The sequence below is a fragment of the Macrobrachium rosenbergii genome, chromosome 1 (assembly GCF_040412425.1).
Source record: "Macrobrachium rosenbergii isolate ZJJX-2024 chromosome 1, ASM4041242v1, whole genome shotgun sequence".
NCBI classification, from domain to species: domain Eukaryota; kingdom Metazoa; phylum Arthropoda; class Malacostraca; order Decapoda; family Palaemonidae; genus Macrobrachium; species Macrobrachium rosenbergii.
This window is the reverse complement of record NC_089741.1, coordinates 61,578,750-61,594,470: the sequence shown is the minus strand read 5'-3', so window position 1 is coordinate 61,594,470 and position 15,721 is coordinate 61,578,750. Positions and strand designations below refer to the sequence as shown.

The 15,721-nt window shown below is 41.1% G+C and overlaps 1 protein-coding gene across 1 annotated transcript in view; it reads left to right on the top strand.

Moving 5' to 3' along the window:
- The window catches only part of LOC136839101 (tetratricopeptide repeat protein 17), a 234,977-nt gene that overhangs the window by 186,823 nt on the left and 32,433 nt on the right, over positions 1-15,721 (top strand). The window contains exons 15-16 of the mRNA XM_067104750.1: positions 1,205-1,356; positions 8,942-9,195. Of these exons, the coding sequence (XP_066960851.1) occupies positions 1,205-1,356; positions 8,942-9,195 (406 nt within the window). The remainder of the gene's footprint in view (positions 1-1,204; positions 1,357-8,941; positions 9,196-15,721) is intronic.

The following is a 15,721-nucleotide window of genomic DNA, read 5'->3' as shown; positions in this document are numbered from 1 at the left end:
CTCAACCCTCCCTTTCCAGTAACTACTATTTAGCTACCTTGTTAACAAGTTTAACTACTGCAGTTTATGCTGAAGGATACTTCTACACAAAAAGGCTCTGGTGTTTATATGTAGGAAAAATACAAGTTAGTGTATTTTGCAAATTTATCACTTTGATTCTGGTGCCATTATCATTGAACTGCATGCATTATCTGGTTGATGAGAACTTGGTTGTGGAAGGGCTAATATTAGGTGGGAGGATGGTTTGATGATAATTGTAGAGGAGGAACATGGCAGGTTTAGAACAAGTTTGTTAATGATCTGGGCATATGTATGTTTGTTTTGATATTGGATTTAATTGGTATTATTGTAAAGTAGTGTGCCAAGACCAAGTCACAATTCTAGACTTGCATACACCTTGGTTAAAGCTTTAGTTGTAAGTGAGGGGTGAAAAATTCTGGAAGGTTAAAGAGAAGAGGTTGGAAGACCAAAGGGAGTAGATGAAAAGTTACGGGTAGATATCAGGGTAACTAGGTGCTAAAGGCCTGCAGCAGAAAACTGAGAGTACCATGGGGAGTGGACTGGTTGTAAATAAAGTCTGAATGAATTATTGTAGTAGACATGTATGCTAATGTATGTAGTTTTGTCTATGATTCAGTGTTAATTGTGTGGGATATTACATTTTATAATTTATACAATTATTGATGGTTTTGGTTGGTTGCAGTAAAGTTTAAATTCGTTGAAAATGAAAGATTACAAGTATGTATAGGGAGCCTGTGCACTGTTGGAGATGTATGTTTTACTCAGTCTTACTTTCAGATTTATGGTAAATGACAATTTATGAGTGCTGTTGACTTATTTGTAGTTGGATTTGGATGTGGTTCAGACCTGGATTTGTGTGAAGTAGCAGCTCATTATTGTATTGTAGTTTGTCCATACAGGGTTTTGGCTGTTTAGACTGGGTTCATTTTTTTATGCACTGTCTAGGTTTTTCATTATTAACAGACCAGGGTTACATTAGGAAAGCAGAAACCTTTAAGAAGTATCACTGCATTAGATTTATATTGTGTAATCTCTACATGTAGATGTAGAGTAAGTTAATCTCTACATGTAGATGTAGAGTAAGTTGAAAGTACTTGAGCCCTTGAATTTTACAAGAATGTTTTACTTCGTTTTAACTGGAATTGTAAGCTTATCTGACACTGTATTTTTGTTCTTTTGACAGATGAATTAGATGATATGATTAGCATTGATATTGATACTGAAGGTGAAGAGCCTGAGGATGGAGATAATGTCTTGCCATCTAAATCATTGTTGGCTTCTGAAAATCACTCCAAAGTATCAACAACTGATCCTCAAGGCCCAGAAGCTGGAAAGGTAAGGTTTTAATTTGGTTAATGAATTAGTGTAACTTTGTTTTGAGAGATCAGTATATTTTGTTCCTTTTGTCAGAAGTATCATTTATTTAGCATACTTTTACAGTGCAGTATTTTAGAAGTTAAGCTGGTTGTACATTTATCATCACCAAGTGTAGACAGTGGCCTTTGGGAGTCATGTCATTGGTGTTGCTGTAGAATGGGAATTATTTTTTATAGAATAATTGTTGTACGTTTAAGAAGTTCTGAAATTTTCGTTCTTTTTAAGGTAAAATGCCTCCTCTCTCCTACCAAATAATTAAGAAATATTTGATTGATGTAATTTGTATTATCCCTAAGCAGTAATTGAGAGAGTGACAAATTGATTCAATTTGGAGTAATTTATAGGGAGTTTACTGTATAGAAAACAAGTAGGTTTGGAATTGAAAGGGAGATGCACTGCAGTCTTGTACTGTTGTTGTTTATATAACCTGATAATACTCTTTCTGGCTGACAGAAATTCTCTGGTCCGTAATTGTATTTTCCTCTGATAGTATTATGTATATTGTATTCATGATATTATCCATTGTTTAGTTATTTTTATGTTTATAGAAATAAGATTTACTGTTGTTGCATTTAAATCATTTTGGTTCTTCCAATTGCAGCAGTTGTGTAATATAAATACTGATTGCAGAAGTTTAATTTTATAATATATGTACTTACATAAAACTAACAAATACATTTGTACTGAATGACCATAGCGTCCCAGGGTTTAAGCCTTATCTCTATATTGATTACATCCATCCCAGCAAGTACAGTAGTATTGTTTCTATAGTTAAGTACAATACTTTTTGTAACCACTTGGGAACCTTTTAATGAGATACAGTACTGCCTGCTAAGCTTGTGTAGGCATAGAAGACAATGCTAAAAGCTCTTGAAGAAGAGGGTATTAGGCTCCCAACATGAAATTTTTGGTGTTGACTGGCTGGTGATGGTGACAACATTAATTGAGCTTTAGATATCACTGATCCAAGTTTTGTCAGGTCTGCAAGACCCACCTATTTCATGAGTTGTTCATTCTCCAATTAAATTGTGACAGTCCCTAATTGGGTAGCTTGCTGTGTGTAGTTCCATACCGCTGCTTTAGGTGGAGATCATTTCAATTACAGCCTGCAAAGTTGTGCTCAGTGTTGTCTCTACCATAGACTACCCAAAGGAAGTCCTATAGGTTCTCTGACAATGATAGAACCCTGGTCATCACCTATGAGGAGTCTCATTGATTCCCCATGTCAGGAGGTCCTGCTTTTGTGGATATGTCAAGTCCAGGTTGGAGTACATACATATTGGGTCACCAAGCAACATGACAGGATTGTGGATTTAGGAAAATGAGGCAACAGTCAACTTTCTCGGGTTAAAGGCTGTCTTTGTAAGCCTCCAAATTGATGACTGACAACTTGGTGACATTGGTATACCTTTGGAATCAAGGCATCACTCAGTCAGGGATATACAGACTGGCAGTTACAATTTTCACATGGGTAGAAGAATTTGCAGTGGGCTTAGTGCCAAGGTTTGTTCCAGCAAATCACATTAGAATGGACAGCTGGGGGTGGGTAAATCAGGCTCTAAAGTCAGAGTTCCACCAAACTTTGCTGTAACCAGAGCTCTTGTGTATGTTGGGCACACTGCTGGTGGACCTGTTTTTGAGGAGTCAAAATCATAAGGTACTGGTATACTGGTAAAACAGTAGATGCAATGCTTCATCCTTGGGATGACCTTGACATCTATGATTTTCTCTGTTAGGCCTCATCAGGAAGGTATTGAGAAGCTCCATGGTTCAGTCAACTTGAGGATTTTTTATGGCGACAAGAAGACTGGTTCTGAGACCTACTAGCCATGGCAATGGACAGTCCTTGAAATTTCCCAGTTTGGAGGAAAATCCTCAAGCAGCCACACTTCCATAGATCCTAAACCATGGGTTTTCAACCTTTTTTACGTCATTCCTCCGTTCATGAATTCTCAACTTTTTGTGGCTCCCTTTCACTTTTCTCCAAAATTTCACACCCCCAATAAAAAACATGGGTAAAAAAGGATAAAATGAATAAATAAATAAAATGTTGATGAAGAAAACACCTTTGCTTTATACAAACTTGACAGTTATAATTATCTTAGTTGATGGATTTCTGTGGTATGGTTATTGCCTTAAATTAAATCAATACTTTACAAAAGACTAGCTGTCACTAGCCTCACAGGAAATTTGAATTTAGATAGAAAAAAGTTTAATCAACCTCTGCATGTATCATGTAATGAGCTGTGGGGCAGAATACCTACAAAATATCTTATCAAGGAGAGCAATGCTTTTACACTTGGCCCCTTTGCTAGTTAATGGTGTAACTCTAGTATGTCAGTGGAGTGCGTCAATGCACTAAATATATTTCTATTCCCCTTATTCTTGGTGTGAAAGTTGTGATAAGATCTATGGCTACTCTTTCCAAATGGAGTCTGAGGGATGGGATTTTCCTAAGTACTTCCTTATCATTTCTTCCCCTTGTAACTGTTACCGTGTTGTAGCTCTTCATGTCAATTACTAACATCTTTGTAAATTCCTTTCCAGTGGAAAGATCTCCTAACTAGTCTGAACTGTCTCATCCCTTCCTGGGTGTGCTCTCATGTCATCATCATGCATTACTCAGTGTTTTTATGTCTTAGGCTCTTGGGTACTATTCTTTTATGGAGCACTCTAGAAATTGATCAAATGGGTCACATTCATGAAACATCCAAATTAGTATGTTATCTATGACGTTTACCGCGTCTATGGGGCATCCAATTCTGTTACTTAATTCTGCTCATTCTGCTCATTCCCTTTGACTAAATTCTTTTTTATTTTCTGCAAAATTGAAGATCTTTTTTAAATCTTCATCACTTTTTGGTCACTTATGAAATTTTGCTGAGAAAGCTCCTCTGTATAATGCATGGTAAATACATTTATGTCATTGCCTACAGGTTCACCTTGTTCTGCTTCTTGATTTATCATGTTTTTACTATCACCTTGTGTTCTATGCCTTGATAAGGCATGTGCCACTTTATTGGCCTTCCCTGGAACACACTATGTCATAGTCTTGGGCTGTCATAAACGAACGAGCTCTACGTCCGGAAAAATTTGGATTCTTAAGCATTTCTACTGCGGCTGAATGATCAATGAAGACAGTTATCTTATACCCAAATATGATATACCTGAAATGCTTTAAATCATCTATTATGGCTAAAGACTCTAGGTCTGTTACTGAGTAGTTTACTTCTGTGAATTTAGCTTTCTGCTGTGTATGCTATAGCATTATATTTATTATCATGTCTTTGCATTAAGCATGCTCCTCTACACCAGTGTGACTTGCATCTGTAGCTAAAAAGAATTCTTTACTGAAGTCTGGGAAACTTAAGTAAGGGAGAATGCATTAACATTTCATTAAATGCTTGTTGTTGCCCTTTTCCACACGAATGACACGTGTTCCTTTAATAACTCCGTCAGCGGAGCAGATATTGTTGCAAAATTCTTTATATACTTGGGTTTTGCGGTAAAAACCCTCTAATCCCAAAAATGACTTGACATCCTTCTTCCATTGAGGTGTAGGATCTCTTTGATTGACTTAATCTTAAGTCATTTACTTCCACCTCTTTCAACCAACAATGTGTCCCAGGTAGTCTATTTTCCTTCTAAGGAAATTGCAATTCTTTAACTTCCATTTTGGAGGAAAGATCCTCTTCAGCCTCTGATAGCTGCATAGGGCTTTCTCCCATGGGTGGCTGAAATTTGTGTCCCTGATCCTTTTCGGTTCAGGAGGGCCATTTCAGTGGCAATGTCCACTTCATGTTCATTAGTAAGAATGTCACCCACATGTAAAGATTTCTCTACTTCCTCTGCAGTGTTAACCTGGGAGGTACTGGGGACTGATGTTACTGGGTTTTGGCCCAAACATAGATCTTGTTCTAAGAAAGGGTTAAATATCTGCTGTCAGAGTTCTGCCAGAAAGACATAATCTCCCCCTTCCTCACCCCTACTGAACCTTAGGACCCATCGAGACACCTTAAAAGGAGCCGTTTCTTCCTTAAAACTTGCTGCCAGGAGCATAATACAAATTTCAAACATATCTGGTGACCAACCAAATTTTCCTTGTTTTTCACAAGGACTGTGCTCATGGCAGGTGGTATGGGCCGTACCCACTGGCAAAAAATGAATGTAGTGATATAAAATAAGTTGTTATTAGAAACTAGTTAGTACTAATTGTGTGTATTCCCCTATATAGATAGTATATTCAATATTACAGGCTAATTTGATTACAAATGTATAGCTGTAACATATTTTATTAAATATCAGACCTAGACCTGGTATTTTATTGTAATCCTTCAGGCCAGTCCTTTGAGAGCTGAAAGTCAGCTTGGTGGTCTGGTTAAACTGTTTTAATAATAATAATAGGTGAGTTCTGATACCAGTATATGGTTGTATTACAGGCAGTCCCCGGTTATTGGCGGCCTCAGTTATCGGCGATATGGTTTTATGGCGCTTGTATAGTGATGATGATAACTGGATTTTCAGTGTCAATATGTGCCGTTCCCCGTTTGTTATTGCTGATCCCTGGTTATCAGTTCCGAAAGTCCCCAGTTATATGAACCAATAACTGCGGATTGGCACTATTATTGCTGATTTTTAGTTATTGGAGATTTTCAGTTATTGTCACATTGTTGGGATTGGAACCCCGCTGATAACTGGGGACTGCTTGTACTTAGTAGTGAAGTGCATGAGTAAGAGGCTGAATTTACAAACTTACTGATTTATTCAACAACAAACAGACAGGTCAGTAACTCTTGCAAGCAGAAATGTAGTGCCTGACACGAGGCGAACAAAACAGAGTTCAGAGTAAAACTAGGTGCAGTGAACTCTCTGTATTCGTGGGGGGTGCGTACCACATCCCCCCGCGAATAGCTAAAATCCGCAAATACTTAAAACCCCTCTAAAAACACTTAGAACTGCCCATTTTGATAGTTTAAACCTGTAAAAATGCTTATACCTGGGTATTTTAATAGTTTTATCACAAAAAGTGCATTTATTTATAAAAATTATATGACAGTACAGTAATTAGTGAATATTTCTCCAGTTAAAAATACATGAATGGGCGAATTTTCCATGAATAATGGGTAGATATGTTCTACAAGAAACCCGCAGTCGTGAGTCTGCGAATCGTGAGGGAGAAGCGATCTGGGGGATTTTACTGTAATCATTTTATTAAGCCAAGGATACTGTTTATATCTAACCGTAGGCTATTTGGCCTAAACTACCACTTAGACCAATAATAGAATATTTCCTAAAATGTTCTCTGTTATCCTAGTGTAGGGTATTGCCTAATCAAGATGATTTTAGAGTCTGTTAAATATATAGGCTATAAAAAAACAGAAACTTACTAATATGTAACCTTATAGTTAGGCTACCATTTTTGTCTAACCCAGGTTGTTGATTATATCCAGTCCTAGGCTATTTGGTCTACTATATAAAAACAGTAACTTACCAATATGTAACATTATAAACAGGATATCACTTACTCTAATCTAGGCTACCTTAATATATAGTCTTAAAGCTAGGCTACCATTTCATCTAGCACAGATTACTATTTCATCTAGTCGTAGGTTACTTGTATTAGACTGAAGCGAGTCCAATAATGGATTGTTTCATAAAAGATTATCACTTAACCTAATACAGGCAGTCCCTGGTTATCGACGGCCTCGGTTATTGGCGATCCTGTTTTACGGGGCTTGTCTAGCGATGAGGACCGGTTTGGCACTGATCTCGTTGTGCACTGCTCCCCAGTTATTAGCGCCGATCCCCACTTATTGGCGCCGATCCCCACTATCCCTGGTGCCGATAATTGGATATCAGCGCTGATAACCAGGGATTGGTGCTATTATTGTCGAATTTCGGTTATCATCACGTCTCGCGGTCGAATCGAACCCCTAGCGCCAATAACCTGGGACTACCTTTGCAAGGTACTGCCTGATCTGGATTATTTTAGATCAATGCTTAAAGTGTGTGACTATATAAAGGAAAAACTTTACTAATACTGTATGGCCTTATAGCTGAAGCTATTGTTTTTGCCTAAAATAGGGTATGTCTTAATGGGTTCTTACCTTAATTTAGGTCACTACTTAATCCAGGTTATTTAGTTCACACTTAAGATATGTAATCCTAGGTTATAGCTACAAACAACACCCACTATTAGTTTAGTCTAAATTATTCTCACTTAAGGTGATTATTGTAGACATCTTATAATCTGAAAGGATTTTCTATATTAATGATAATTTATGGAATGTTTATTTTAGTTAAAATGTTTATTTTAGTTAAAACATCTAATTAGAACGACAAATTCTTTAAAACAATTTGCACTTTTAAAACTAGCGATCAGCAATCATGAGTACATGCCAACCATGTGGTACCAAGAAACGCCTGTTTTCTGGTTTTCACACAAATTAATTACCAATTCCAAAGATTTAACACTAAAACTTTAGCTGGAACTTAAAATTAAGCACTTTACTTGCTATTTCAAATGTTTCCATGATCGTTGCTAATGAAATCAGAGAAAAGCTGAGATTTTGTAGCACTGGTAATCACACTGAGCTGTACTTGCATTGACCAAGGAGAGTAATGCTTCTTGGTGTCCGCGCAGGTCTGTTGTCGACAATATGATGGACTGCGCATGCACATTAATCATTTCTTCTAAGCAGGTTTTGGCGATGGAAGAACCTGGGTTACAGCCTTGCTGTAAAGATTTGGAAAAGCTCACCCTTATCTTTGAGTCCATTCCATACTCCATCATGTGTTACAGTGTTTATCACTATGACACAATACCTGACCATGAGACCAACTAAAAGATAATTCTTTGATATTAGTTTGATCACCAAGGAGCTCTGGTAGACCATGGAAGGGTAACTCCTTGAGGATGAAACAAGCGACTACACTATAAAAAATGACTGGTTTCAGAGATGTTGTATAGTCACTAATGGAAATGGTTGTGTTTGATATGGTCATTAGTAATTGCAGCTTGGGTTGCTTTATCATTATATTCATATCTCTCTATACCCACATAGGAAGGGATCCAATAAATTTCAAAATTTGCACTAACTTTTTATAATTTTATGCATTGTAATGAAAACCTTATTTCCTGTACAGAAGTTTCAGGACAGTAGTGTAGTTTTTGAGGGGCTTTTATGTCTTTGAAGAGTCACTGGAGACTTCAAATTTCTGTGGTAGCCTCTGTTTAACAATTGTACTATAGAACCTAATGCACACAGTTCTGTCATGGAAAAAAACATGTTTGGTAAAGAGAATTACTTTGCTTTATTAGGTAATATGGCAGCAATTCTTATATCTGATGATGGTTTGGAACCATCAGTATTAATTGCATATTAGTCTCTTGTTCTATCCTTGTTATTCCCATTTGTTGTTTTAGAGGTACTGTACATGTTTATGCTTCATAGTAAATTTGGTGTAGTATGTGATATTTTAGTTGCTAACAATGTTAGAATAATTACTAAAATTAGATGTACAGTATTCACCCGTTTTGCAGTTAAATAAGCAGATCCATGTACGCATTGGACTGGGGTCAGAAGATGCTACTCTCACAACAGCAGATGCAGACACTAGTCCAAATCCAGATGTTTCTGTCATTGAAGATGATCCACTACCAGATGTCTTGTTGAGGGTACGAGAAAGAGTTGCATCTCCTCCTCCACCTCCCCATGTTTGTGATCGTGCTAATAAATTAAGTGATGTAAAACATTTTACTTCAACATGGCTTTCAGTATCTGCAAAGAATATTGAGTAAGTACTCGTACTTATGTTACTAGTTGTCATTTTCATTTTAATGAATTATAGGTTATACAGTATTTGAGATTGTAGTACTCTGAATAAAGGCATTTCTGGATTGGGGTCCCATGTCACCCGGTGAAATAATCCATTCAGCACTTATTTCTAGATAATTCTGTTGCTAGATACCAGAGAAAAGCTAAATGTAAAGCTGGGGTTACTACTGAGCGACTCAGAAATGGGTAGGTGTATGGTAAGGTGAGATTGTCACAATCGGGACCCTGCCTATAAGATTCCCAATGTCAAAGAAGTCCCAACGAGAGGTGCCGATACAAGTACTACTCGCGGACTGTACACAAGGCAATACTAGCCGCATTCCATTTTAGCAGCGATTTCGTTCACACGTAATTTCGTTGTGCTCCTTATTTTTGTGCCTTTTGTTTAGCTATTATGGCATCCCATAAAGGTTCTTCTTCAGCAACCAGTACCAGTGTTTGTTGTTTTAGGCAATTGAAGTCATGGCCCTTTTCCTTTAGTTTGTGTTGAGGATTTATAACGCCGTCTGATCTCCACTCTCCGCAGCATCTCCTTTGACCTCTCTTCGGTCTTGGTGGCATGTTTTGTTTTTATTAATTTATTTGTAATTTTTCTTGTTTGGGATATATTCCCAATTTATGATTCTAATTTAAGTGGGTTTGATTATTTTTATGTTTGTTCTGTGCCCTTTATTATCATGGCTTTACTGTGCTTAATTTTGTCCCTCACTTCTCTTAGCTTTCACAAGTCTTATTTTCCATTGGGTACTGTTACGTTTTTGCTTTGTTTTGCAATTTAGTACAAATTTCGTGAATTTTATGTTCCCTTGCTGTCAGAAATCTTGGTCTTGCTGTTTAGGCTCACGTGGTTCCCCTAAAGGGCTATTATTCGCTTATTATTATGGCTTTATTATGCCTTATTTTAGACTCTCCACTTCTCTAAGCTTACCGGGAACATGATTTTCATTAGTACATTTAAGATTATTCTCTTTATGTTTTGACCTTGTGCTGGGATGCTTTGAAATTTGTTGATTATTTTGGGTACTTTATATAACTGGAGTCGATGTTTTCCCTTGCGTTCATGTCGTGTTGGGCCTGCCTATCCTCCCTACATGTACCATATAGTAATTTTCTGTTATATTATACATTTATTTTGTTTGGTTAGTTAGCCTTTATCCCTCTCTAGGCTTCCTTCCTTTGCATCGCCTCAGTTAGGTTCAGCCTGGGGGTGTAGCATTTTTCCTTCAGGGAAAAAAACGTTAGAAGTGCGATCTCGATCTGTGCGTATGTGTTTTATGTCTGGTGCTTCCCTTTGTTTGGTTTTGGCTTGGGTATAGCCTACGTCCACCCTCTCCTGTTTTATTTTCACTTAGGCTAATGTTCCTGATAAAAGCTGGAATAGCGAGGTTTACCTCGTAGCCTATCCTAGTTCAATCCTTCTTTGGGTCTTTTTACCAGCTATATTTGTTATCAAAACCCTTCTTCCCGTTTAATCCTTTGCTCTCTCTCCCCATGGTTCATTTCAAGGTTTTGTTAACGTACAAGGCTTGAAAAACTACTATCACTTTATTTGCTGTCAGCCTACATCCCTCCTCTGCATTGATTGGTTTGTCCCTCGGTGTTGAGTGTCTGACCTTGTCGACTGGCACCCACCCTGAGACTTAGGGTGACCGGGAGTGCTCTCCCCACTCCTGTTCATACTCCATTGCACCTTTCTTTGCTCTCCCCTGGCCAGAGAGGTTTGCCTTCCTCCTCTTTCTCTCGCTCTTGTCGTGCCACAGCTCCAGGGGGAGATCCTGAGGATCTCTGGGCGCCAGTGCTGTCCACCCTGGTACCTACTTTGGGTTACCAACCTCCGACTATCCTTCCCTTCCCTTCTTTTCTCGTTGACACGTTTTCATGCGTGGTGCTTCACCAGTCGCACCTCGACATTTGGGATCTCATCACGAGCCAGTTAGCGTTTTCCACCTAACTTTGTCTTCTGTTTATTTGCTGGCGTTCCCCCTCCATTTTGCTAACTACCTGTTCGATGTTTCATTATCTTGTTGGGCGCTCTCCTTGCTTACCGCTCCGCCCGGTTATAGTGTTGCGGTCGGTGTTTATCCCCACCGCTATCACTCTTGGCTCTGAAAGTGCATACTTCCAACCAATTCATAACCTTCCCACTATATTTGTATTAGTCATAATTTTAAAACATGAGTAAGCTCCGAATGTTTTGTTGACTCTGTTTTTGTGTCTGTGAATTTGTACTGTTAGTCGGTTTTCTCTCGAGTTTACTCAGTTCAGTTTTCCTGGTCTGACTAGGCTAAGTCGGCACCTTTCACAGTCACTCTGCTCTCGGCATCGTTCCAACATGCTCATATCTCATGCGCTTTCAAGCTGGTTTGTCCGTGCAGAATGTCGCTATCTGCAACAAGCCAGCGACCCACGGAGTCTGTGGTTCCCATTCGGTCTTGCGGTCTGTGTTGGAGAATTTATAGTTTGCACCGGAAGGTTGTGATGCCGCGCTATACCTCTCTCGAGCAGGCTACTTGATGAATCCGTAGGTTTTCATATACACCTGTCCCGGTTTTACCTCCGCCAAACTCCTCACTCATGGCTTATTAATGGTCGCTCCTTTGGTGTTTGGGCTCTCTCGGGCAAGATTCTTGATGAATCGGTAGGTTTCATATCACACCTGTCGGTCTTCCTCTGCTAAACTCTGTCTCATATGACTTATTAATAGTTGCTCCTCCGGTGTTTGGGGTCTAATTTTCCCCCTCCTGGGCAGCGCAGTCTTGTAACTCTTAAGCTTCACCACCCTCTAGTCGGTCCAGCTTCGGGCGAAACGTAGATGAGCGGAAATTCCCTATGTCTTTCGGTGGACATTTTGTAATCTTCCTTTCCCGGCGCAGATCTAGCGTCAGTTGCTAAAAGTTGCTGCCTTTGACTACCGGGGTCAAAGAGATGACCGGTCCTCTTAAAATAAATTGGCTATTAATTGAGGTTTACTGAAAAGCGTTGCGGCCTTGGTCGTTCGAAACTGAACATCGTCCCGGGAAGCGATAAGTAGGTGCGGGAATAAAGTGAGACAAACCTTTTCCGCTGGCTCGGGAATAAGTGAGACAAACTTTTCCCGCTTAGCTCTCTTCCTTCTTTTGCTTTTCCTTTAGGGGATTCGTTCAGATCCTCATCCCTTTTGGTGGTTCTGGTCTACCGTCCCTGGTGAAAATCAGTCAAGAAAGACCTTTTTTAAAACCCAGAGAAGACCCGGCTCCGAGGCCCCCTCGAAGGGCGTCACCAGATCTCTGGTCGGTGCCGTCCTGAGTTAGGCCACAAATCTTAGGAAAGGACCCCTAACCCAAGCAAGTTGGCGGTTACCCCTCCTTCCTTTGTTGCAGAACTTTCTTTTACGGGCCTCATATAAGGAGCTCGACTTGAGGGTCATTGACAAACTATCAAAACTATCTAACCAGCTATCTGCCTCGCAGGTCCGTGCACCCTTTCCCAGGGCTTAAAATCCCAAAGGGATTAATCTCAGGTTTCATTAATAATGGATCACCTTAAAAAAAAAAAAAAAAAAAAAAAAAAAAAAATCCTGCTCCGTTCGGAATCCTACTCGTTCGGACACCTCCACCCCTTTTCCCCCGGTCTGGGGAACCTTTGGCGCCTAACCCTTTATGCTTCCCAGCATGAAGGGTACCCTTCTATCGAGGTGTGGGCACTGAAGGTTGGCGGAGTGCATTCTTCCCTTCGGTCTGGCGTATCCCTTATCCGGTTTGCCAGACTGGCAGAGGGGCATGGTATCTATCTGACAAGATCCCTGAAACCCTCATCTTTCCTAGGGACTGGGCTGTCGTCTCTGTTGAGAATTCTGGCAGAGTGCCAGGCGAGGAGAATTTCAAGCTCACGCCAGCAAAGGGGTCTTTGGGTTCTCTTTAGAGACCTGCTTCCTACCCTTGTGATCGAATGTAGCCTCTTATCAACAGAGCTTGTTTTGAAGTAAAACCTTACAATTCTCGAACTACGCTTCTAATTTATTCAGCGTAGCTCCTAAGCTTCCGGTCGATTCCCACGAGCTGAAACAAGTTGAGACAGGCTTGCAGGTCTGGAACTCTTTGACTTTAAGAACAATGTCTGTGGTATATAATGGCGATTCCGTTGTTTGGGTCTGATAAAAATCCCTCTTGTCAGGTTTTCTGCAGGACCTGTTTAATTTCATCACCGAAGGCGGATGGATGGCTGAAAACACATCTTTTGGCAGCCAGTTCCGCCTTGAGCCGAAAAGACTTATATGAACAGTTTCACCTGGGGAATTAATCTTTTCCCCAGGTGTCGTGTCTGGTCTGTCATCGGGGCTACTAATGTTAATCAGAGCCCTCCGTTCTCGTTAGGTCTACCTACAGCCAGAAACAATCTGTACTTGTGGGGCCTATCCCAGAATCCGGCAGAAAGTTCATGCTCAAGTTAAAGGCGCCTCCCTGCTCAGACAGTGGTGCAGGCTCTTCGAGCTCTGCCCCTGGACAGCAGTCAACCTCACTCCCAGCCTCACTTGATGTGTGCTGGTTCACCAACATCAGCCCCTAGTGGCTCCCCATATGTCTCCGCCTCCCCCATATGTCTCTTGAGTTTCATTTACTTCATCGAGCCAAGCCAAGAAGAAATTACCTACTAGGCATTCTACCAGAGGCACTGAGCCTCGGGGTTATCTGAGGGGGAAGCATCCTGCTCCTCTCCCGAGAAATTGGGAGGCAAAGGCTCCAGGGGGGCAAGCAAGCCTCCTCCCAGTGGTATTTCTCTGGTGGGCTGGGAGGCTGTACCGTTCGGGGCCAGTGGAACTTCAGTCCCTGGGCCCAGTGTGTGTTATCAAGGCCTGGGGTGGAGCTGGACTGTTTGTCCCCCTCCCCCAATCAAGTTCTGTCAACTTCCTGACCAAGGCTTTCTGGAGGACTTTGTGAAAGGTCTGTTAAAAACAGGTATTAAAGAAAGTGAGACACTTGTGTCATAAGGGCAGACTTTTCAGTCTGCCAAAGAAGTTCCCTTCGCTGGAATATATTTCCAGATTTGTCCCGTTTATATTCCCTCATTCAATGCGATGAGTCTCGGTTGCTACAGTATTGTAAGGTTCGGATCCCTACTGCACCCGTGGAGCACGTAACCACCTCTATAGGCCAACTCCGGCCTTCCTATCGTCTTAGGTGCAGGAAGGTTCTCTCCTTTTCTTGGGATTCAGGCGGGGGCAGGTGTACCCTTCGGGATCATGCCTCTCCTCAATGCAACCCCAGAATCTTATCAGTTTGAACAATGACGTGGATTCAACAGCTCCGGTATCAGAAGGTTATGCTTTACCCATATCTGAGTGCCTGCTCATTTGGACATCCAGCGTCGAAGATTGCGGAGAAGTGCGGCCATTATAATCGGCTTTCTGGAGTCTCTGGGCCAAGTACAGGGAAGGAATCGCTGATTCGGAGTAGCCTTCAGTGGTTGTAATCAGTGGAAGTGGAAAAGAGAATGGCAAGGGCAACCAGGCATTTTCATCACACAAGCGTACACTCTCGCCGTGCCCAAAGAGAAGGTCTTGGGCTCTCTTCAGTTTGCTTCAGTGGCGGTTCTCCTTCTGAAGTCCAAAGCGCTGGCTTCAACTTCCCCCTCCGGCCTCAGTATTCACGCACCGTCACCTCTCTGGTAGGGTGGGGTGGGTGGCCACAGCTCCATGAAGTACATAGGACTTAATCGGCAGCGTTCGGCAGTTCCATATCAATGCTTTGGGGCCTGTGGCGGTCTTCTGCTTACGGGAAAACTTCTTCACTCCCAGGAGGATTCATTTAAGGCTGGTTCTGAACAAGCGCGCCAGCAGTAGTGCGCTGCGTAAACAAGTGGGTTCCGAAGTCGAAAGATCGAATCAATCAGGTTATGGTTCATCTTCTCCGCCACTTGAAACAGACACAAGTGGCATCTGTCTGCCGCCCGCTTCTCGTAAAGGGGTCCAAAGGTGCGCTACAGTTCCCCTATCCAGGAGCCTCCCCTGGTGTCGGAATAGTCCTCAGGCGGAGCGTCATTCAGGTAGTTTTGATCTATTTCCGGACCTAAGGTTGGTCTGTTTGCAACCCATTCAGCCACAAACTATCTTGTTGTGTATTTAATATGACCTCTAGCTCTCCACGGACACAGTGTCGTTAGGTTTGAGCCGGGTGGAGGATTGTTTATCTGTCCCCCCAGTGAACCTGTTATTTAGGTCCTTCAAGTTCAGAACATTCAAAGGTTGAGTGGCTCTAGTAACTCCCCAGCAGACCGGAGCCAGTTGGTTTCCACTCCTTCTGGGGTTGAAACCTTGGTGCTCCAAATCTACTGACAAAACTGCCACAGTGGTATAAACTCAGCCTGTGTCAGCCTCCCTCCAAAGTTCTGGTGCCCTGGCTTTGTAGTCTTTAAATTTACAGTTTAGAGGAAACTGGTATTGGTCCCTGTTATTACTGTTTTTCTAAGATCAGACAGGGATTCTACTCTGCTGCAGTAATGGTTCTGCA